The following is a 24,750-nucleotide window of genomic DNA, read 5'->3' as shown; positions in this document are numbered from 1 at the left end:
AAAAAAAAAAAAAAAAAAAAATAGAGAGTAACAGCCCTGAAATTTTCAGAATGCTCAAGATGTGAGGATTTAGTAAGCTTAAACTGAAGGGAGGCAGACAGCTACTTATTTGACCATCTGACAGATACTAAAGTGAGAGTTTCTTTTACTGACTCCAGTTTATTTGGTATGACTGTGAGAAGGATTTATCTGCTGAATGGATACGAGGGCTGCTATCTACAACCCACTGTTCAATATGCCAACCATACAGGGAAGCGGCTCAGGGTGAAAAGTACAGTCGCATCGTTGACTGGGGATTTGAAGTGACAGCTTATTTTAGAGATTTACTGCGGTGCCACTTACAGTGGGAGGTTATGGAGACGTGTGCGATTAGTGGCGAGTCCTTTTCTGCTGCAAATGATTATTCTGACTTTTGTTTCAATGAGATTCCCCGAGCAGCATTTAAGACCTTAAAAAGGGTGAATGTTAGCTTTTCAAAAAGATAAACTGCAGAATCCTAAAATAAGTGAAAAAATATAGAGAGAAACAAATTGTCATTATGCTTAAAGTAAAATAATTAAGATTTGTGCGGCTAAAACAAATAAAAAAAACCTTTAAATATTGTTTTTCCCTTATGATAATTTTGACCTGAAACCAAAGACTCTACAAATTATGTCAGACTCAAATAAATTCATTATTACTAAATTTAAAAATACCATGTTTTTTTTAAGAAACATTATTGAATGTTTGTTTCATTTTATTTTTATGAATTGTGTTTACATTTTGCATGGCTTTTATAAGGTTATAATTTTCTTTTTTAAGGAAAATACCTTGGCTCGTCTTTAAGCAGGAATATCATTATTGGTGTGTATCTGAAAATATTAAAAAATAAACCACATTTAAGGTAAAAAGGATGACTTTCTTGTTTTGCATGGGTTGCATATTTAAGTCTTGACAGTTTTTTTTTTTTAGTTAAATCATTTTTCTTAGTTATTCTGCAAAATAATTTCTTTAAAAACACCATTCATGAAGATTTTAATCAGAAAATGTAAGTAAACAATACAGAAATAAAACTGAAAAAAAACTTTAGACAAAAGCTTCATTCAATAAACTATCATTTAATTTTTTCAGCATATTAGCCATGGGAAATGCCCATTTATGTTCAGTGTCAACATATTAGCAAGGAGTCTTAAAAAATAAATATTCTTGGTTACATGCAACAGTCTTCTAAATAAATGGGCACATCTTGATTATGATATAAACCAAACTTCCCTATTCAGGTTAAATAATCCAAGAAGGTAGTGTCAGAATTGGAATGCAAAAAAGTTATGCGACTTTGTGTTACAATGCATAGAAATAACACAGTGTAGTTGTACTGCATGCCCAAATAAAACCCGATATTTAAAAAAGAAAAACTCTTATTGCAGAAATTCAGCCTTTTAAGATTCACCTGCAGACACTTTCAAAGATAGCTGTGAGATTAGTCCAGCTGCATTCCACTTTCCTTCCTCTGAGCAGATAAACTCGCTGTTTTATGGCCCAAAAAGGTGAATTCCCTGCATTGAATGAAAGCACTGCATGTCTAATCTTCCTGAACTCCATATCGGAAGATTATTCTCGTATACTTTTGAGTGAAAAAACACTGATATTGTGTTCATATCAGCCAGTTAATAATAAAGTTGGCACTCATCTACCAAAGGATTAGGTGTTAAAAATTGAGCAAATTTGATCAAAAATAGTGTTGTTCTCTGAACACATTTACAGTCTCATAGCAACAGTAGTATCTATGAGCTGCAGTACAAGCCTTTCGTTTAAATGCTTGAGCTGAGATTAAAGGAATAATAATAAAGGTAGGCACATAACTTGTTTTGAACAATGCAAAGATATCACTTAAGGATTGTGGATTCCTCCTTATTTGACCCTTACACAGCTTAAAAATGCTTTATTTCTCTCTCTTTTTTTTAGACACAAGTTCTCTAATTTTGTGCATGCAGATATGTTGTGTTGTCTTAATTTCTCATTGTAAAATGTAAGAATAGGTAAACAATTGTGGAGGATTGGAGAATACTTTGTGCCATTAATTAAAATCAGAAACGTTAAAATTAGAAAAATTGCAGTTTAAAAGGTTGGAATTTCTTTATAAATTAAAATAAAAAATTGTGAGGAAATTTAAAACTTGAACCGTCACTTGTGAGGATGTTACATCGGGTAGTTCAGATATTTTTGATCAGCCGTGTTCTTTTTCTAAAAGCAATAATTAAAAAAAAAAACTATTAAAAATAATTGTACTTTTCTTCGCTGTGCCATTGCTTTTACCTTAGTCACACGCACCCATATGAGTGCTACAGATTTTTGGGATGTCCAGGTCCATTGAGTGTCGTAGACAAGTGCGGCCACATCTTAAAGGACGTCACCATTATTGTGCGTGTGATCGGTATATCAAGCATTCTAGCTATAGTAAGGTGCACTTTCTGGCTTCCTACTGACAGTGCACACCTCACAGGGTGTGCCAGTGATGTGTAAATGCCCAAAAGATGGCTTTAAGAAGCACAACCATCCATCTATCCGCTCATCTGGGACCGGGTCACGGGGGCGGCAGCCTACGCAAATATACCCAGACTTCCCTCTCCCCGACCACTTCCTCCACCTCCTCTGGGGAGACCCCAGGATGTTCCCAGGCCAGCCAGGTGACGTAATCTCTCCAGCGTGTCCTCCCGGGTTTTCCCCGGGGCATCCACCCAATGGGACATGCCCAGAATACCTCCTTAGGGAGGCGTCCAGGAAACCCAAACAAACTAACTTCCTCATGTCTAACAGTCAGACTGCACAAGGAGTGCACACTTATCACTTTAACAGCCCTCACTGGCCCCTGGTGGAGGGTTCAGGATTCAAAGGGATTCAGAAAATAGTAAAAAATGTGTACAACACACCTGCGTATTACCTACAACGTGCCGTTTTACCCTTACTCTCCAACATGCATTGCCCGTAGAAATAATGTGCAACATTTTCACCTCACAGACTCACTGAGTATTTCATGTTATTAAAATTTGGTGCCAGGCCCGTTCAGGTTTGCCCAGTTATTGCCCGCAGAAAGCCCGTATCCACCCGTAAGGGCAATTGTGACTGGGGCTTTGGCTAAATCAGCTTTGCATAGGAAATATTCTTACAGTTTACAAAAGAAATATACAATAATAAATTTAATAAGTTTAAACTAGTAAAGCAAGTTTGATGATTGGTGAAAGACTTGTAGAGTTATATTAGAGAATTAATGCAAACATTTTTTTTTACTTAATGACAAAACAATACTTGAGATAATATTGACAATAATGTGAGACCTAAAATCAATTTCTCACACTGCCTACAGGTTTTTAGGATTCTTTTTAGCTACTGATTGAGGTCAGTGGATTGATGCTTCAAGAAGAAAGAGCAAGTGGATTCTGATGACTGACACAATAGAAATATGACATCCCATCAAAGGGCTGACTGGAGAACCGGTGCATCGGCCTCCCCACTTTCAACCTTGTCAGTCTAAGAAGGAAATAGCATTTTGGCCCTAAAGCACTAAAAAACATCAGAGGTGAATTGGTGAAAGTGCCTCTGTATCTCCAAGACACTTCTGTCCCACTTTCTTGCAAAGAGAACCCATACCACCAAAAGTTAAAAATAAAGCCCGTGGGTGACAGATTGCATGTTATGGATACAGCTTTATTATACTTCCATCTAAAAATGATGCCAAGAGAAATACGATTTAATGATAGTGCTCTGTAAACTTCCCTTTGTCTGCTTTATTATTCTACAAACAAAAAACCAAATGTCAAAAACGACCAAATTACTGCTATTGAATTCTTCCAGTGATGAATCAGACTTTTGACTTTCATGTGATATTTATTTAGTGCATAGTAGCTGAAATCCATTCATCCTTTTTCTCCTTCTCCAGGTGTTGTCAGCTGAGGGTAAAAAATGAAAAGGTCACTAACCCCAAAATGTAACCTTTTCTTTTAAAGAACAACAGTGATTTATGTTTTCTTTCTGAGGCCACAGACATTGCACCTCTGCCTGACGCATTAGCACACACATAAGTGCGTAAATACTGAATATCTGCTTTCATGCCATTTCAAGATCAAAACGTCCTTGCAGAAAAACCCTAAAGCACAACCAGCCTCGCTGTTTGAGCAAGAAAAAGTCTGGGTCACTTCACACTGGGCAACCAAGAGGAACAGATTGCTTCTGCTCTGCATGATCACAGTAAGGGCTGGTCTGAAAGGGGTCTTTGTTTGCCCAGGGGGAGGCTAGAATGGCATGGCTTGGTTGCGCAGGGTGGCATGTGGTCTGAATTGACTGAGAATGGAGTGTCGTGGGAGGCTGCACACTTTGCTGCGAGCGGTTTCCCCCTGCATGTATTTAGTCATGCTCCTCTGGGGCCAATGATCACCCAGCATTTCGTAGTGGGACGCTTTCCAGGTGGGTGTCATGGAAATTAATTCAGAAAGTCTGAGATTTAAAAGAAAGCCTTCAAATGATGTTTTCTTACTGAAAAGCCTGTTTTCTACATCAAATGAGACCAATCTGACTCAGTCACCCACTATGTTAATATGAGATGTACATAGACATGTCTTCAAACCCTCGTGGGAAATCGGAGGAAAACCAATTAGTGAAGGACATCAACAGAAAAATCCTCATAACTTCACAAGCAGTTGGCTTATATATCCCCTATAAAAGCTAAAGCACTCTGTGTCCAGCACACCAGGCACAGGCAGAGATAGCTTTGTAAGGAAGATTACTTTGGTGTGTGGAAAACATTAATCACCTCATAACAAAGCACAAAAAGCACAGCAGGCCTATAACTCAAGAGGTTTGATCGCCATCCTTACCCTCACACTGTGCTGATGCTTCTGTTTGGCTCTAGATGGATGAGCTATTATGAAAATCTCAAAAGATGTGTACTTTCTTAGTCAGCAAAGTAAAACTGCAAGGGGGTGATGTGTGGATAGGAGCGTCAGCAGAGCTTATGGCTCTTCTGACATTCAGGGTGTCCAATAAAAAGAGTAACCCCCCTCCCTCCTCTGATAGAAGTGATAAATGGGCATGAATGATCTATGTCAACAGAATTAAACTGAGGCTTTATTAACCAGCAGCTTGGGAAGAAACACGTTTATGGCAGAGGAGCTAGGAGCTCAACAAAAAAAGCAGCGGCTTTCATAAAAAATGTAAATGTTTAGACGTTTTCAAAAGGGTAAAAGCTCCAGAATAATTATCAACTATAAGGACCTTTATAAACCAGTGTTCTTCTAAAAAAATAATTACTACTGCAAAGCCAAACAGCTTAAAGTTTATCTTTCTATACTGGGCAGGATCAGTAAGATAAAACATTTACAGATTCCTCACAACAGTTGTGGATTCTGGCACAAGAAATCTAGACACCGGTGACTGTGCACAACTTAAACACATCATGGTCATAATGATAAAAGGCTACCATTCTACAGAAAATTGTTTCTTTCAAGTGTCAAACGGGGAGACATTGAGTCCCATCGTTAAGAGACTTTGTAGTGACTCACATTTTAACTCACAACCTTCCCCTCTCAGGGCGGACACTCTACTACCAGGCCACGGAGCGGGTCAGACATATTTTATAGGACTGGGTATTACAAATAATTTCCAGAATCGATTTGATTCGAACATCACATGCTGGATCAATTAGATTCCAATTTTCTTTTTTTTTTATCTTCTCAATTCAATTTTGAGTTTACACGGTTTAGACATATGGACACATTTGCTTAGAAATACATTAATAATATATATATATATATATATATATATATATATATATATATATATGTATATGTTTTGAAGATATTCACATTAATCTGATGCAGTTCACTTACTATAAAACTTATTAGTGAAATTATAAAGAGATTAATACCAGTTCAAACAAGCTCCAACCATTGTTCTGCCTCTCCAGGAGGGTTTTTCAGTTTGGCCACTAGGTGGCGATCGCGTTATAGCATAACATCTTATTCCAGAAGAAGAAAAATGGTACTTTAGACCACAAATGGTTACTTAAAAAATGTTTCCTTAAAGGAATTTGGAAAATTCATGCCTGTGAGTACCATATTTTCTGAACTATAAGGCGTAGTTAGAAGCCTTAATTTTTTTCAGTAGTCCAGAGTGCCTCACATATGGATTCATTCTGGTTTTGCTTACTGATGCTGAAGAGAGAGATTCACCGCGCTTTATTAAAATGTCCGTTTTTATGAGTAACAAAAAAGGTTGGGGGTCATTGTAAATAGGCTAATGCAGCTAACGTGTAGTGGTATCAAACCTTTTTTTAACATGTTACTAATAAGGTTGCGAGTTAGCGTACTCACAGTAACATTTGTTTTAGCTGTACCAGTTTTTGTACGTTTTGCTAACACGGTTGGGCATTATTGTACATACGCTAACACAGCTAACAAGTAGCAGTGTCGCACTATACTGTCAAGGCTGGGAGTTAGCGTAGTCACAGTAACGTTTGTTTTAGTGGCAACAGTCTGTTTTTTGACAAATTGCAAACAAGGTTGTGAATTGCAGGTATTTTGAATATGCTAACATGGCTAATGGGTAGCATGTCAGAAATGAGTTGTAGAGATACTATAAATGCAATTGTCAATTATTAAAATTATTAAAAGAATGTGATTCTCTTTTCTCGCTTAATGCGCCTTATATATGACACAAGTTCAAAAATAGACCATTTATTGATGGAGCACGTTATAATCCAGTGTTCCCAATATTGTGGAAAATACGGTACATAAAGATGTTATTTTAGTCAGCAATGTATGTTTAGGTCGACCGAGTGTTAGCATTGGCAGTCCTATGAGAAATCCTATAATACGTTAGCATCAAGCTAGTGGACTTAAGCATTATCCGTTATATCTATCTCTACTTTAATATCTCCATCTCTACTTTATTACTGATGTATTAACTTTAGATTGAGTGAGATCAATTCATACATTTTATCAACCCAGCCCTATTATTTCAGATATACGAAACATTAGAATTGAAAGGAGGTGGGCTTTCATGTTTTACATAACTGGCCTTCTAAAAACCAATCTGCCCTTCCTTTTTTTTCTTTTTTATATCCACCTTTCCTTCTCCCAGTGTGGTATAATAAAAAGGAAAAACCTTGTAGGATAAGTTTCCGGCGATGACAGGGATTTTGGTGAATCTGAATAAAAGCAAAGTCATCAGGAAGTTGATAAACTCCTCTGAGACATCCCTTAACCTTGAATCCAATTCCCTTGAAGGAGAGTTAAAAGACCTTCAGGCTTTGGAGCCCTAAGAGAACTGGATCCTCCACAAACCAGCAGCCTTGAGCCCAGAAGGCTGATCTCATTAACACCGTAAAATCATTCTCTTTAATGACCGGGCCCCCACGCAGCCTTCCCTCGATCACGTCATCCATTTACTCCACCGGGATTCAGTCTTTCCTCTCAAACTGTGAGACTATCAAAGAATCGTGGTGGGATTAGTGAAACGTGCTTATAAAGCAACCTTCAGGCTTTAATTATCGTACCAGAACAGGCAGGTTTTCATCTTTATACTTTATTGTACGCAGTAATAAACTGTAACTTGCTTTTGTCTTTTTAGTCTTTACTATTTTGTGTTTTAAGTAACAGGAATAGGTTTAAAATCAAGACATGAGAATAAAAAACTGGAGTGTTTAGATTTGTCAAAACAAAACCAAATTGTGAAGAATGAGAGGACATGTGATGAAACATTATTTGGGTGTACAGAATTTGGTCAAACCTTACACAGTACACCTGGGAAGCAATGATGAGATGAGCTGTTGCCATGGTGATGATGTGCTGCAGCAAGACTGAACTACAAGGACAAGGAAATGGAATGTTTACCAGGCTGTCACTCACAAAAAACACCATGAAGAAAATATCAACAAAAGCAGTAGAAAGAGTCAAAGAATGCATGACATATTTGGCTGTAGTGATTTTTTTTCCCCAGTGTTGTGGAGTGTAATCTTTAAACTCATGTCTTTTCATACCAGCAGTGGTCTCACTCAAACACAGCAGCCTATGAGCATCATACTTTATGGCTTGATGGACTGAATTCCAAAAATATTATATTTTCCTGTAATCCTCTCATGCTAATGCTTACAAAAAAACATCTTGATGGAGATAAATAATCCACTTCTGGAAATAAAAATAGGGTCACAGCTGAAAAAAAGGATTCAGAGTGGGCTGCTGTGTGTGGTAATGGAAGTGGAGGACATATCAGAACAGTATAGAAATCTGAATTAGGCCTGTATAGCTGCAACTTATCACCACTTTGCATAAGTGAAATGACCACAGGGGTTAGCCTCTCCCTCCACAAACTGCATGTAACACGATTGATGCCTTAACAATGAAAATCAAAGTTAATAATACTCGATTTTCTGGCATGATGCTTTGCTGCCATGCTGGGACTTTATTCTCTACAAAAAAATGCATTAATCTTTCTTTGCATGACGCTGACAAACTGAAGGATTTGTGAGTGCTTTAAATTATATTATATTTTTCATCTGATAAGCTGCTGTGCCCCCTCTCGCTTCCTCCCTCCAACTCCCAGCAGTGACTCATCAGGCAATAACCTTGACAAACAACCTTCAACACCCACGCTCTGCAACACTGACAAGGTTTGTAAAGCACCTTAAAACTGTCTTTCAGCCTTCTTCATCCGTCAGCTTTCCAATTCTACTGAGCTCCCAGTAAGTATTTAGGACTCATAATTTAGTCCAGCATCGGTGGATTACAGTGATTGCTGACTGTAGAAAGTACTAAGCCCCTTTCGGAAATGCATGACTCTCCATTAATCTTTTTGCAATTGAACATGTTAAACATGTTGTGATTGAATGACCCTGTTAGCAGTTTCCTAACATGTTGCAAGAGCAATCTACTTACCTAGAGTCTCACCATTGGCCACTCCCCTCACATTTTAGTAAGGGTGTAACGATTAATTGATTAATTGACTTCTATTCCAACGATCCAAACAGATTGATCTGTCTGAGGCAAGTTGATAATTGAATCGAACTGACTTATATAATTAAAAGTACATTTCAAAATTAGATAACATCAGATTTATTTTACAATAGCATCAAAGTAGACAACAAATGATCAACCATCATTACAGTCGATTGTGTGGAAATACTTTAAATTTTGTAAAGTCATGTGACCATGCATTGTTGTAGAATATTCTAATAATGTTAAGTTGGACATTGATGAGGAAAAACAACATTGGGCTGAACTTCATGAAACTAAAATGTGAATGGATTTGCCATTAATTCTTGTTTACTTGTTTGTTTGTACGCATATTTAATTTAGACTTGATTATCTTGCAAGAAATACATGGAATCTGGAAAGCTACCCTTAAGCTGCTTAGTATCCAGGTATGTATTTCTAAGTCACACTGGTTGAATTTTTGGTTATAAATGTCCTTGATCGATTTTAGGTCAGTGAATTAGATCGTTCAAAATAAACCAATATCGACTATGAATTGTATCGACCAAAACTTTTTTATATAAATCAAATTGTTGCTAAAATAAATAGTTACTCCCCTATTTTAAGGCAAACCATGAAGTACCAGTTGTTGCAGTTCCTCGAATGACCAGTGGAAGCTGGAGGCAAAAGAAAGCATTTTTTTGTTTACTTGAATGTTTAAAAATATGATTTTATACCAAAAATACATGTTTAATGTAAAATAATTGTGCCGTTTTTTAACTGAATTGAAAAAAAATGAAAATGAAAAAATTATGCAAACACAAATAAATGTTCATTTTGAGCTTCAGTGTTCAAAACTCTTGCGTTCACATGTAACAATGCAAATTTCTATGACCATTTTTGGTCTCCACATACAAAAGAAACAGGAATCTATTTTTGTGTGTCTGTTGAAACATATTTAAAAATAAATAAAATAGCCTCACTGTGCAAAAGGAAAAAGTGGAACAGTCCCATAAGTCAGCGACCGTCCAGTGGGACAGTTACACTTTGCAGCATGCACACTGTTTTGGTGCCAAAATCCTTGTGTCTGCTTGAGCCGGGCCAAAGAGCCATGTTGTTTTTTTTTGGGAATACCTTATTCTATCTGAAATGAATGATTTTAACAGAAGTGGGTCTTATTTTTAAATAGCTAAAAAACATAGAAAAACAACCACTATCGTTTGTCTAGTCATTGCCAAAGTAGGGATACAATATTCTACCTCCAAAAGTGAAGGTAAAGCATAAATCTAAAAACTGCTTATAACAATTTGGAGTCTCTTCATTTTTAAGAGTTCCCAGTCACTTGCATTTAAAAAGCTTTTACAGAAGTTACTTAGCTAAATGAGTCATGTGGCTAAACACAGAGCTCAGCAGAGCCGATAAAGATGTTAATGCACATGCATTATAGGCATAAAAGAGGTGGGCATGGTAGCCTCTAAGCAGTCTCGTGGTGGAGATTCAATGTTGACCAGAATGCCAAAAACCATTCCACCCTCCATCTGATTCAAAAAATGACGTGTCATGATGTTGTAGCTTCATGAAGTAAAACCCAGAGAGTTACAAAGTTTCCACTTCTCACTCCAGCTGGCTCAGGCAGATGGTCGCCTGCCTCAAGTCTGAATCTCTTCTTTTTCTTTTAAAAGATCACATTTGCTCTGTAGTGTCACTATCTTTGGAAATTCAAGTGCAAGACATCATAGGTCATAACTTAGTAAAGCCCAGTATAAATAAAGAATTGGCATGAGTGGATAATAAAAAGGATTTGACACTTTCTGGAGACAACCAGATAGTAAAGACTTATGCTTGGCATGCAAGCTCATTTAAAGCTATGAATGACATGCTTGAAAACATTTCAGAAAGCAAAATAACCAATAACCTTGTCAATCTCAGCAGTATCTTTCTAAATTATCTGCAACAGGTAACACTAACTGGATCAAAGCTAAATTCAGTTACAGTTTCTAGATATTTAGCTCTTTCCAATTTCTCCCTCAGGTGTCTTCCAGAAAACAGACAAGACAGTAGAAACCAATAAATTAAGGCTTACTATGATAAAAAAAGAGAGCAGGACTTTGATCAGTATCAGTCAAATGTGGATTGCACAAAAGAGCTCTGCTAATTGGCTTAAATGACCGTAAAACAACCTGCATTTGCTGGGTTGGGCAGTAAACAAATGCTGGTGTGAAATCTATCCACATGCAAAACTCATCAACAAGAGTCTATGTCAAGAATTTCTTCAGGTATTGAGGACTCAGATGAAGACACAGCATTCCTGCTGGTACAAAAGTCAGTGATGTTTGCAGTGAATGAAGTAGTGAAAATCTGACTATCACAGACGAAGCACAGCCTGACCACAGGGGGTAATTATTGCAGCTTTTGCAGAAGAGAAGAGCCTTGGCAAAAAGCCCAACAACTATTATTTTTCTTCACTTTGATAAAAAGCACTCAAACCTCTTTGAAAATTTCAATAAAACAAAAATGCATATTTCTGCTGAATGTGCTTCAGTATTATTAGCTTAGTTGCATTTTTAAAGTTTACAGGTTTTTTTTATATATAAATAAGCAACTGCTAGCAATATTTTGATGACATTCTGATTTTATTGCTGAAGTGACTCTTTCTATTTATATTTTCATACAATCCTACCTATAGTGGCTAAAAAAGGTATAATTAATGCAAAAAATACAGGTGCTGCATCACATACTTGGTATTATTGAAGGGGATTGTTTCCTTTCTAAAGTTTTTTTTTCCTAACGCTATTTGAAAATCAAGATGACCAGTTTAATCAAAGATTTACACGTGATGAACCAGATGAAATGGGTAAAAGTGTGCAATAAACTAAACTTCCTACGAGACACAACAATACTTTAACTACAAAAGGGTTCAGTTTGATTTGTTGATGTTAGTTAAATTAAAAAAAGTGTTTTGTAAATTAATTATAAGTGATGGTTGAAATTCAAATATGATGGTAATGTCGACACATTGTAAACATGACCCTTCTTGTACTACACTATATACTGTTGCAAACAAATTAGGACAAAGCGGTAAAAGACGGGGGTTAAGACACTTACTGTGCTAAGTTTACTGATTTTAAACTATTTTTAGAGATTAGGTTAGTAAAAATGTCAAAATATGTATATATATTTTTACAAAAAGTTATGTTTTTATTAGGTTTTGTGAATGTTCATTTTGTTGGTTAGTTAAACTAAGAGAAGCATTTCAACTCGATTTTAAAAGCCCTAAAAAAAAGTTGGAGTTAGAACATTGGTCACAAAGACGAAAAACACGAAAATACTGTTAACTACTGTCTTTAGAGTTGGACACCTGCATTTAAAATTAAATATATAAAAAGCCCCTCGTGGCTGTGTATAAACCAAAATGTGCAAATTAGTGAAAGCCTATTTGCCTTTGGTGACCCCAGACAGGAAATGTAAAAAAGGTGAATTAGAGCAAAACTAATGTGTAATGCTTTGATATATCCCATTTTTTTAAAGACCAAATAAAAATGTGTCTATAAATGATCACATCAACACACATAAAGCATCATTTTATTATTGGCAAGACCTTTGCAATTATATTTTTGTAAACATAATCTTTTCTGTAACATATTTTTCACTATTGATTATTATTAAATAACCCCAAACAACCTAAGACCTTGTTTAAAACTGATTTCCAAAACCATAAAGCTGAACAGAAAATACCCTTTAAATAATATTACAGTTTAATACTCCAGTTATTTGCTTTAATCATGCATGTGAGATGTGCGTCGTTGACAGATAAAAAAACTGTTTTTCTCTTCTTCCAAAAACAAAATCAATGTAAAATTTATGTGATATGACTCATTTGGCTTGATAATCAACATGGTCAGCATCACAGATCCAGACCGCTGAATCTTCTCAAATGCTGGTCACGTTGAGCGTGTTCATGATTCATTAGCTTGTGGTTTCATGTGGGCAGAGGTGGCGAGACCATCTTCTCTCTGGAGCTTACAGACTGCACCTGCACTATAGGAGCAGCTACAGTTAGCAATGGCTATGCTCATCGAAAATTCAAAACACAGCATCATCAGTTCCCCCAGTCCACCATGATTAGAATTGCAATACTTGTACTTTTTGATATAGTAAATATTCTTCTTGAAAACCATCTTAAACCTGTATCAATGCAATGATTTAATAGAAATGTATGGGCATTAATGCTGTATTCTAGAATTATTTACATACATGCATGTTTTTAACTACATTATTTCAAAAGTAATGTAGCCCAAGAAGGTTTTTATTTCACACAAATCAGGATTAAGCGCAGATATGGCTCTCAAACAGACCTCGGGCAAACAGTAGTTGTTATTTTTTTAAAGAATTAGCAGTCTGACATGCTGTGCAGCAGTGCAAATAGTGCTTTATTACCCTCAACGGCACCTGTCTTCCACACTTCAGGCACAGTCATCATTTACAAAGAGGGCAGCACTGCTGTTCAAAAAAGAAATCCCCTCCAGATTTAAACATTGCTGCCATATGGCACACCTCTGTCTGAGCACTGAGCCACAACAAAAGCAGAGCTGGAGGCACAAGTTAAACTGGGCTGTTCATGTCTGGACAGTTTTACAATTTGTGTTGATGGTATCAGAGCACAAAGGCGCAATATTTTTTTTTTTTTTGCTAAACTAATCAGATAAATATATAATACAAAAAGTCTGTAATAATTAAAGAGTAGGATAATCCTGGCCATCAAGGACCAGAATTAAAAACAAGCTTGAGTATAATTTTATTTCATAGGAATAAAACATTTTTCAATAATGTTTTTCTTTTTTATTTTTTCTCGGTCATGATTATTCATATGTTCAGAAAATGAGAAACACTGTCATTCAGGCGGTGTTCAAATGTAAAAGCAAAAAGAGTTTATCTAAATTCTCATAGTGGTTTCTACATAGTAAAAAGCTAATAAACATGATGACACTCCCAGAGATGTATTCACAGTGAGTACCACATGAGCAGCTGTTAAATCCTGGAGCTGTGTCTCTGCTTGGCCTGAAAACCCATTTTCCTAAACATAGAAGTGCTGTTTTTAAGGCTTACCGCTGTTCTTTTAGTGGTTTCTTGTCCTCGATGTGGGAAGAGAGTCCAATTACAACTGCAAATGTTATCAGGCTCAGGATGGAATTTTGTGAAGTGAATTGAACAGTGTGTTAATGAGTTTGTTGGAGACCAGAGGGGGGAAAAAAGGAAAGACGGGGATTTAAAAAGGGGAGGAGAGATGAGATCCTAATAACTCATCTCCTTCCTGGCATGTTCTCTAACATGTCTTGGCATAACTAATGAAGCAGAAACAATGAAAATGTTTTTTTCTTTTTTTTTTTTAGCTGTTGTTGTAGCTAAGCCACGGGGCTAATGGCTTTACATCTAGACAGCTTCTTATCAACTAAAATAAATAAACACACCAAAATGTTATTAATGCTTTGGTAAAAACTTTCATCAGAACTCCGCCATTGTTCCAGTTTTCATTTAAAGACACTTACAGAGTTGAGGCAGAAGCTGCAGTGGACGGCTGCCTTTGTTTCAATGCTTTGCATGTTTGTGTGAGGCCAGCCTCTTTGTCTTTGTGTGTGTGTGTGTGAGTGAGTGTGTATATCTATCCTCTCTTCAGAGACACACGTCTCTTGTGACTACTGTGCTAACACACACACACACACAAAGGGAAAAGGAGACTGACTGCGTGCATGAATAGATGCTAATGTAATCTGCAAATGTGCCCACAAAATCCATCAGCACTCAGATGTTTTAGGCTGAACTAAAAGAAAGCCCAAATTGTTCTGCCACTTTTCTCTTTAAACAGGTATAACAAAAATTGGACAGAGAGGAATAAAATACACTAAAGACACTCCTATTGTTCTTTTCACAGGCTTCCAGCCATGACTGTAGGGCGGAAGGTTCTGTTTTCTTTCAACAGAGCACAGATTGTGCTTCAACTATAAACTGTTTGACTGTGATGCTTAAGTTCAACCTAGTAAAAAAACTGACTTTTAACCTGCTGCTGCACTGAAGGCTGTGTTATCTTCATTAATATTAAATGGTGCAATTCAAAGAGAAACAAAGAACTGCACTTACCCACATTTAATAACGTCTAACTAAAAAGTCAATTTTAAGAAGGCATTTTGAAGTAAATGCAACAAGGTGATGGTAGCAAAACTCATCTTTAAAGTCCACTTCAAATATATATTTATTGTAAAATCGTTCCCAGGGGTCTTTTAATTATGATTATGCAGTTTTTTGCCAAACTCAAAAAGCCTGTTCAGTTTTTTAAGAGATATTTTCTGCAACACATTAGAAATATGATTGAGCTGAGGGCGGCATTATTGGCGCAAGTTAGCTCAGCTAAATTCCCATCAGCCCTTTCTTTACACTCTCTCCCATTAGCTTATAGCATCTCACAAACCCAAGCTAACAGCTAAGTTAGCTAAGTGGGAAACGGTAGACTTCTGCAGGCCCATTTCAGCAGCTGCGTCATTAGTATGAGCATTTTTCAAGCACCCGGTTTTCATCTCCTCCTGATCCAATGCGATTTGAATCAAGAAATTCTCAGAAATGCAGTTTTAATTGTGAATTGTTTTATATAGTTCCTCCATTAGGAGAAAAATGCTACAAGAACATGTTTAAAAAAAGGACAATTTTCATTGGTGTGGTCTTTAACATCCCAACTATTAAGCTGTTTGATAGTAGTGAGTATTTAATTTCCCGCTCCGATCATCTTTTGATCTCTTGTAAAAGCATTCCCAGTAGTCTTTTAGTTGTGATTATGCTATTTTCAGCCAAAATTATTTTTAAAATAATGTTTTAATCATTTGGAAATTCGCCTCTGAGAATAGTGGAGAGTAAGGCCCCCACATATTTCCCATTATCCATTTGTCTATGTGCTCTCCTACTAGCTTACACGCCTCACAACTTAACATTACTGATGCAAAAAAGATGGCGAGCAATATTGAAGCTATCCAGGTGTACAGTTTTTTCTATTTGTCTACCAATAGTGGCCTGTCAATGGTAGCTTCAATGTGACAGTTACAACCTTTTTCCAACTTTTTTTTTTTTTTTGTCTGTTCCTGATTTACAACGATTTGAATAAAAAATACTCTGCAATTTTAAGGTTATTTGTATTATGTATATCCTCCATCATGAGAAAAATGCAAAAAGAGCCAATTAAAAAACACCAAAAACACAATTTTCATTAGAGTGGATCTTTAAGCTTGGATTTGAAATCATAGATCGGTGTCAGTTCTGATCCATTTAAGATGACAGCATCCCTGTCCTCATGTAATTTTTCGGTTTTTCATTTCTGCTGTAAGTAAAGTTAATATTTCTTCAAACTGTCCCACTTGGCAGAATGCAAAATTCAATTTTTACACCATACCTAATCAAAAATTCAACTATTGAGCTCCTACATAAAATATTAACAGACAAAAAACTGGAACATTTGGATGGCGAATCCTAGTTTAAACCTTTTGGTTTTGAAGTCCCTGAATTTAGTGCATTGAAATCATCATTGTGGACTCGGCAGATTTTTGTTAAGCACATCATTGTTGACTTATAAAGACTCGAAAAAAAGATTTTGTTTTTCTGGGATGTTACTTTAAATTTAAAACCTTAGTAAACTATTTATTGAGCTGCTGCACTTCTAAACTCGGTTTGCATGCTTCACTCCTTTGTTTTATTTATACTCTGGATTTTTTTTTAAATTACATACATATTGATGGAATCAAAATACAATATTATAGAATAGGTCAACACAATCAAATTTATTTATTTCCAAAGATAACAATGGCATAACATCCCATCACAGCTGGAGCATGAGTGAAAAAAAAACAGCTGCACTTATACCTTTTAGTATAATCTAACATGTGAAGAATTCAGAAAATCTTTTTTTTAACAGCAATTACTCCTGAAGAGAAAACAGAATCCTGCAGGGAACTGCAGGTCTGAGGAGGCGGCAAATAAAACAGAAAACCCAGAAAAAAAGGAAAGAAAGATGCAGAAAAGGAAGGGCGGAACAGCAATCATTAGTCTGCGGAGAGAATGCGTGAAATTGAACTACAAGCCCGACTCTAAAGATGGAGAAGAAGCTGCCCGTGGAGATGATGAGGGCAGGATGAAAGAACATTGAAAAAAAAAGGGAAGCAAGCATGTGTTTCATAAATAATTTCAAAAATGCTTCTTTACAACACATTGCGCTGTAGGGAAACACTTGTGTGGCTCTTTTTCACTGTACCTAGTTAGCTGATTGGCCAACAGAAGACTGTCACGGCTGTCAGGGTGCATTAACTCGAGCCACAGGCCAGCTCAGCACCTGGCCAATGAGCTGATGATACATAAATTGGTATTGATTTGCATCACAAAAGCAGCTTTCAGTCAAGTACAGTGACCTGTCTTTGTTCATAAAATAAATATGTTTTTTGGCAGTTTTTTGCTGTTCACTAAGATTAAGAAACTTAACATATAAATAGAATTGTCTAACTAGTACACTCTTCAGTGTCCTGTTGGGTAATTGTAAACAGCTTTTTGTGTATGCTTTGTGTCTACTGTGCTTGTTCGTTAGATGGCAGATGTAGAGTGACCTTGAAATACAGAGAAACAAAAGGTTGGATATCCCAAACCTTGAGGCCAAAGACAAACAAGAGCTCAGTGGTGATGACAAGGAAGTGAAGGGGAGGACAAACAGAAGAGTGTGACTGAAGCCTGACAGCATTAGGAAACGGATTAAAGTGAAACTTACATATGGAATTTTGTCATAAATTACAGTGGCCCTAAGATGCAAATCCCACAAATACAAAATAAAAAAAATAATGAAAAAACATTACCTTTTATAAATCAAATTAAAATTCTAGAAACTAATACAAAATTGCAAAAATAATAAACCACAAAAAATGAAACGTTTTAGAAGTAAAAAATATGAAACACAATAGGACACTGGAAAAAGTATAGGTGACATTGCTGATTGGGTAATGACATTTAAGTTATGATGTTTGATTTTTTTCAAATGTGTTTTCAAAGTTTGGAGCATATCTAATATCACTTCATGCCAGAAAACTTCCGATTGAAATAATGGATAACAGTCATCATGGTAAATGATAAGTGGCGTATACTTGCATAGCGCTTTTCTACCTTCCTTGAAGGCCCAAAGTGTTTTACAGTCAGAAGCCCATTCACCCATTCACACACTGACAAACTGGTGCCAACCTATAACCACCAGGACCAAGGTGGGGTTCAGTGTTTTGCCCAAGGACACATGGGCGAGGAAGGCGGGAATCGAACCTGAAATATTCCGATTAGAAGTCGACCGCCCTATCTCTACATCACAGAGGTCCGATCTAGAATATTTTACTGTGTTTTTGTTTTTTAACATTTCATTTTGATTTCTGGAAATTATTTCAGTTTTCTGAAATGTTTCATTTTTATTTCATTTCAGTTTTTTGGAATTGTGTTTTGATTTCTAAATTGTGATATTAAAATATTTATGTGTTTTTATTTTTTTAATTGTCATTGTGATCTTTAATATGCTTTTGCATTTAGTCATTTGTTGCACTTTTGGGTCACAGTAATACATACATTTGTGCAAAAAACGAGGATATGACAGCAAAGGAAAATACATCAAACAAATCCTAATTCTTAAATTGAAAGTTTAAATTTTTATGAAAAGCTACTACCTAAATCAAAATGTAGATGTTGTAGTAATATAGTTTTGCACTGTTAAATGGCACATGCTCATTAAACTAAAAGATGATGGTCTCAATGAATTGCACTTGAACTGATAGTTGCAAACATTTCAATAGCAGCTTTTTAGCCAGATTGGTTCATTTTAACAATCTCTTTGATGTAACACAAGTTTTTAGGTCAGCTTTGAACACTTTTCTTATCTGATTACCTATGAGGCTTCTTAATATCTATGCATTATGGCTGCAGGTTACTTAGGCCCTTCATCAACAGAAACCAAAGCGGTGCATGACCATATTTAGAGTTTAAGTGAGTTAGACTATATATGTAGAAGTCATTTTCACAGCCCAAAGCTGCACTGCACCATGCAAACCCATTTACATGGCTACTGAAGGATGTAAATGGAACCAACAAGCTGTGCAATCTGTTTGTATTTTCATGGCTTTGGGCTAGGTCGCTTTACGGTGAAACTTGTAATGAGAGATAACTAGCACAACAGCTCTACTCTCCGCTTCTGTTACAATGGTCACAACTTAGATGCTCACAGATATTCATGCTTTCAGGTGACGCATAACCTCAGGCCCTCTTTGTCACACAATACATCCTCGACAACACAACAAAGGGCTCAGCAGGCTTCACCCAATGCACTGATTGGCCTCCTACTTTTCATCCAACCGAGTACACTCAACACACAAGTGACTCTGATCAGAAACACCAAAACAAGTGTAGAACACTCTAAAGAATTGACATTTATGAGACAAAAGAGCTTTTACTATGGGGGATGTGTGTGTGAACTCATATCAAGGTGTGTGCAGCAAAAAGGATTTGATATCTTGCCCTACACCAATGTCTTTCATAAATCCCAGTAATGCAATCCAAATAGACTGTTTCACTTCCAAGTAATACCCAGCTAAAGATCAGAGCTGTGTAGAGGTAGCAACAAAACACAAGGGTGACAAATTGGGACTACATTCAGAGATCAGCAGCTACACTGATCTAATGTTTCTGTGGTTTCACAGGCAAAAGGTAGTGACTGATGGAGTGTAAATGGCAAGAGGCTGCTCCCACATATCAAGCCCTCACAGAAGTTGTAGAGTCCTGCCCTCCGCTGCTGCAAACAGTACAATAATCCTGAGTTATGTGCCCAGGTTCAGCCAGTCGTGATGCTGCTGAAGACTAATGCTGCTAAGTAACAGCAGCATTCCCCTGAGATTATTTCAAATAAAAATGTTCAGACACAGCATCTGTTTCAATCAGTCACACGAGACAAATGAACAGTGTTCACCTGAAATGAAAACCCAAACAAAAACTCTTCTATTTCCCAATTTTAGCATGGTTTTACAGCCAAACTTGGGCAATAGTTCTTTTTTGGTTGATCTCAGATGTGAACCAGGAACTCGTCCATGATAAAGCTTGTCAGTGTGACTTGGAAAATGACAAAAAACTACAAAAAGTGTGAAGATAGCCATCATGATTCTCCCTGATGCCAGGATACTGACCACAAGTGACAGAAAAAGTGAAAGACTTTTTAAAAAAGTGAGATAAGCCATAAACTTATGAGGTAATTTTAAGATGTAGACACTTGGGGATTAGGTTTACTTTTCAAAAATAGTGGTTTTTTGCTCAAATTGTAGCATTTTTTCCCCCTGCTAAGAACATTCTTTCTCAATGTAAACAGTTATTTTTTTCCCTTGGCCACAGAAACATCATTCAATGATGCAGTGAATACACCATTTAGCCCATTAAACATCGGCGGGGCTTTTTTTTCTTTTGTTTGTGTTTGATCTCATCCTGCAGGAGTGTGTCAACACCTTTGTGGCTATGCTTTTGGTATTTAAATTAAATGCTCATAGACCTTGACATGAGGTTAAAGAATCAAGGTAAATGCTACAAATTTACAGTCAATTAAAAAAAGTAGCTTCTTGAAAAATTAATTTCCCAATAAAAAAAAAAAATGTTTTTATCTCAATTTTCAAGTTTCTGAAAACTATGTTCTTTGCACTCAACACTTGGTTGGACCTTATTTTGGATGAATTATTGAATGTGCATCTGGATTGTAGGCTTTGGTGGTTCTCGTCTTCGTCTTGATAACAGCCCATAGATGTTCTCTCAAGTTCAGATCATGTGATTTTGCCACTCTCCCTTAAAAATCTAGAACTTTAATTTCCAAATAAAATGCAAAATTTACTTTAATCTGAAAAAATGACTTTTTGGACCATTGATCAGAAGTTGAGTTATTTTCCCCTTAGTAAGACACTTCTGATGTTGTCTCTGGCTTCACTTCTACAGCCTATGTCTCAATCTTTTCACAATATTCCAGTTTATTAAGATGTTCATAATACTTATTTTTTTTCTTTTTTAACCAGAATTACCTCTTAATCATATCTGAGTAAAATTACATTTTTTAAAGTACTGTAAATGTGAAATCACTGTAGAAACAGCTGAGATGCTGGTCCCATGCCTTTGACCTCCTACTGTCCATGCAGCAGAGTTCACAAAAAATAATTGTACACAAGTAGTTCTAACTGTAGGGTAAAACTGGAAACGTACTTTGAGTTAATAATACTTTCTTGATTTAGATTTGTAAGAAATGACAACATGACTAACAGTAGTTGTCTCAGAGAGAAGATGTAATAAAAAGACAAAACAGAAATATACCCATGATGCACTGCTCTGCATCTGAGATACAGTGCTATCAATAATATGAGCTGAAATGCTGTCTAACAGACATCAAAATTACATTGTTCAATGTAAAGTATCCACATTTGCTCCATTAGTTTGATGCTATTGTCCAATTCTTTAATTTGGGAATTTTCTTAAAATAAATAGGTGTACAGTACGGATGGTTGCTGCAATGGTTCTTTTCTGCAACGCTGCATTAACATGACAGAGTCGAGCGTTCCTGGGAGCAACAGAAGATTTCAGTCTCTTCCATCAGCCAGCAGCTGGAACTCTACAGAGCTAAGTAAAAACTCTACAGAGCTAAGTAAAAAATAAGTGCCTCACTACTCCACCCTTAAAGCAGGATAAAAATCTCTATAATTCATTAAAGCAAAACAGAAAGCCATGCATCACAGCAAATGCATTAAAAAGATACATTTAGTTTGTGCTAGTTTAAAAGCTTCTTGTGCGTTTTCTTTAAATACAACTAAAGGCGATGTCTTACTGCGTAGATGCCATTAGGACTTTGTTTACATGAATATATTAGTTCCTGGTTCAATGTTGAAGTCCGTTAGTGGAAATAAATTGATCTGAGGCAGAAGTAAATTTGACTGCAGACTCATTAGAAGCGTTGGGTAGTTTGGAGGAAAAAGATCAGAAACAACTCGGCTATCACAAACCAGGAGAAGATATTTTTAAAAGAAGCAGGTCCAAAATCTAGCACTTTCTTTGCATATTAAATCCCTGATTTTCAGATACAATTGAGGAAATGCGTATTTGATCCCATATAAACGATTAAGAGTTCTAGTTCACACAGACCAGTTAGACTCTCCTAATAGAAAAAAGAAATGCTGCCTATGACCCCAAGAAGACCATTCTCACTGTCAAGCAAAGAGGTGGAAATATTATGCTTTGAGAGTGTTTTTTTTTTTCTTTTTTGCTAAGGGCTACTTCACCGTGTCAATAGGAGGATCTACGGAGCCGTGTACCTGAATGAAAAATTTCTCCTCTTTGGCAGGAGGCTTAAAATGTGTCATGAATGGGTCTTTCAACAAAATAATGACCCAAAACATACAGCCAAGGCAACCAAGGAATGACTGAAGAAGAAGCATACCAAGCTCATGGAATGGCCCAGTTAGTCTCCTGACCTCAATCCTTTAGAAAACCAAATGAGAAAGTTAAAATGCAGAGTTGCCAAGAAACAGCCATCAAATCTTAATGATTTAGAAGTGATTGCAAAGAAGAGTTGACCAAAATGTCTTCTGATATGTGCAGACAACAAGATATGTCTGATCTCTATGCTTGCTAATAAGGGTTTTGCCAAAAAGTACCAAATCTTTCTGGCAAAAGGTTTAAAATATTTATGTCCCTCAATGAAGTGAAACGGATGACAGTCAGACCATTTCTTTTTAAGTGAGCAAACCTACCAAATCATGCAGCATCTAGACAGTATTTGAAGCATGAATTCCCAATGTAGCTACTCAGGGGGATTATCTCACTCTCGTTCTGGAACAGGTTTTGACAGAAACATAATCAGTCCGCCAGACAGTCACAGTAGAACTGGACCACCCTCCCCTCCTTCCACCTTGGTGACATCAGCCACCTGACTCTGCTGCACACAGCACACCTGCTGACTTCACAGTCCATCTGGCCCTGATCCATCACTTTCTCAGCCTTAAGCAGAAACACAGATCTGTTTACAACCTGGACACAAAGTCACAGCCCTCCAGCACAATCTTTATGCCTTATGTCGCCATTATTCATTTAAAAAAAGAAATAAAGCTTTGGGGCAACAACAGGAATCATTGCATTCATTGCCACTTATTGCTGTAATGTTACAAATTATAGGATCAGTAGTTAATTGTAAGGGTATGTGTTTATTTTGTCTACATGTTGCTGCAGAAATTTCCCAGAGGATTCCCTGCCTTTCTTGCAAAGGGATAACACTTATTTTCCTTCTGATTCAAGTGACAGGCCCTCTCACCTCCTTTTCTTTTTCTTCTAAACATCACTGTGAAGATAAAAACCAAGAATCATCAAAGCACAGTTGATACTGTCAAAATCTTGAAGACAGTTTAATACAGTGGGTTGATTTTCAAAGGAATGCACTTCAGAAGCCGATGTTTTGCATTTCATTCCTTCTTTTAAAGGGGAAAAAATTGTTCCTATCCACGCACAAACCTCTTGGTCAAAATGTATTTGCATTTAAATCAACATTGCAGAGCACAATCTGGTTTACATCTTATCACTGTAGATTATGTTACTCAGGAAGCGTATGTTTTTTAGGATAACCAATTTGCATAACAGATGTCTTAGAAAATTGAATGACATGGGCACTAAATTACAGCAATTGGTGGCAATTCAAATTAGTAAAGCAAGAACAAGCTTATATCTAACTAATATTTTCGAAAAATATTTTAAGCTACAGATTGCAATATTAAGTGGTATGGGATTCAGTAATATCTGTATTGTAAATCTGTTCTTTTAATTATGATTATGCAATTTTTTGTCAAAATCCAAAAATCTGTGTTGTTTTCTAGGACATAGTTTCTGCAGAGCAGCAATGGTTCATTACAAATACACCTCCGAGTTGTGGAAGGGACAGAGTAAGCCTGCCCCCATTTCCCATCATCCCTTTGTTTACACTCTATCCTGCTAGCTTAAAGCTACCCCTACCTACCTAACAATAACAGTGCAGCACAACATGGATCTATTCCTTTACAACCGGATGTATCAGAATGGAGCGGAATAGGGAGCTCTGGCTTGCCGTAGTAGGTCCTACATCACATTTTTTCAGCTGCTCCTGATTCACAACAATTTGAAAAACAGCTCATTTAAGCTAATTTTTCTTTAAATGTCCTTCATGAAATACCACACGAACATGTTAAAACCCCTTATTGTACCAGTGTGGGTATTGAAAGATGTGCAAATAAAACTTATGGTAAAACTCAACCAAACTGTGAAGCAAAAATGTCATTTGTTTATAAGACAGATTCGCGTCAAAACAATCTATCATGTCTGGGTCACTACAACTGGATCCATTCAACCCCCTGCTTTTCTGTTTGAAAGATAGCAGTTAACCACAATTGCAGCAGTGTTCGCCTCTTCGCGGAGTGAAGGAACAGTGGTCGACAGGTGACTAACCTGAATGGTGCACGTATATTCCGTATCGTCCAGCAGTCTGACCGTACAGTTGTATTCCCTCTCCAGGTTTCGGATGCTTCCACTCATAAATCGACTCAACATCTTCTCAAGAGAAGCGCCTCTCTGCGCCTACAGGACCAGAACAATAAACTCATCAGCAGCGTGCGAGTGAATGTCACATCGACCGCCTTCTTCGCTCCAGTAAACGAGCGGCAAGCACGGATTCGGCCCCCCAGGCGTGCACCATTGTTGTCCTGTCAAGTTTTTGCGTCGT

The 24,750-nt window shown here is 36.8% G+C and overlaps 1 protein-coding gene across 3 annotated transcripts in view; it reads right to left on the bottom strand.

The window, feature by feature from the left end:
* LOC112152658 (FERM domain-containing protein 5) overlaps positions 1-24,744 on the bottom strand; it is a 53,983-nt gene extending 29,239 nt beyond the window's left edge. For 2 of the 3 annotated variants that reach the window (XM_036212381.1, XM_036212383.1), the window contains exon 1: positions 24,477-24,744. In XM_036212381.1, the coding sequence (XP_036068274.1) occupies positions 24,477-24,578 (102 nt within the window). In that variant the 5' untranslated portion in view covers positions 24,579-24,744. Of the gene's footprint in view, positions 1-7,766; positions 7,837-24,476 lie in introns of all 3 variants that reach the window. The other variant, XM_036212382.1, reaches the window with a different exon arrangement.
* Positions 24,745-24,750: the final 6 nt, after the last annotated feature.

Source organism: Oryzias melastigma, linkage group LG6, assembly GCF_002922805.2.
Source record: "Oryzias melastigma strain HK-1 linkage group LG6, ASM292280v2, whole genome shotgun sequence".
NCBI classification, from domain to species: domain Eukaryota; kingdom Metazoa; phylum Chordata; class Actinopteri; order Beloniformes; family Adrianichthyidae; genus Oryzias; species Oryzias melastigma.
Note: the sequence above shows the minus strand (reverse complement) of the source record. Positions and strands in the feature narration are given on the sequence as shown.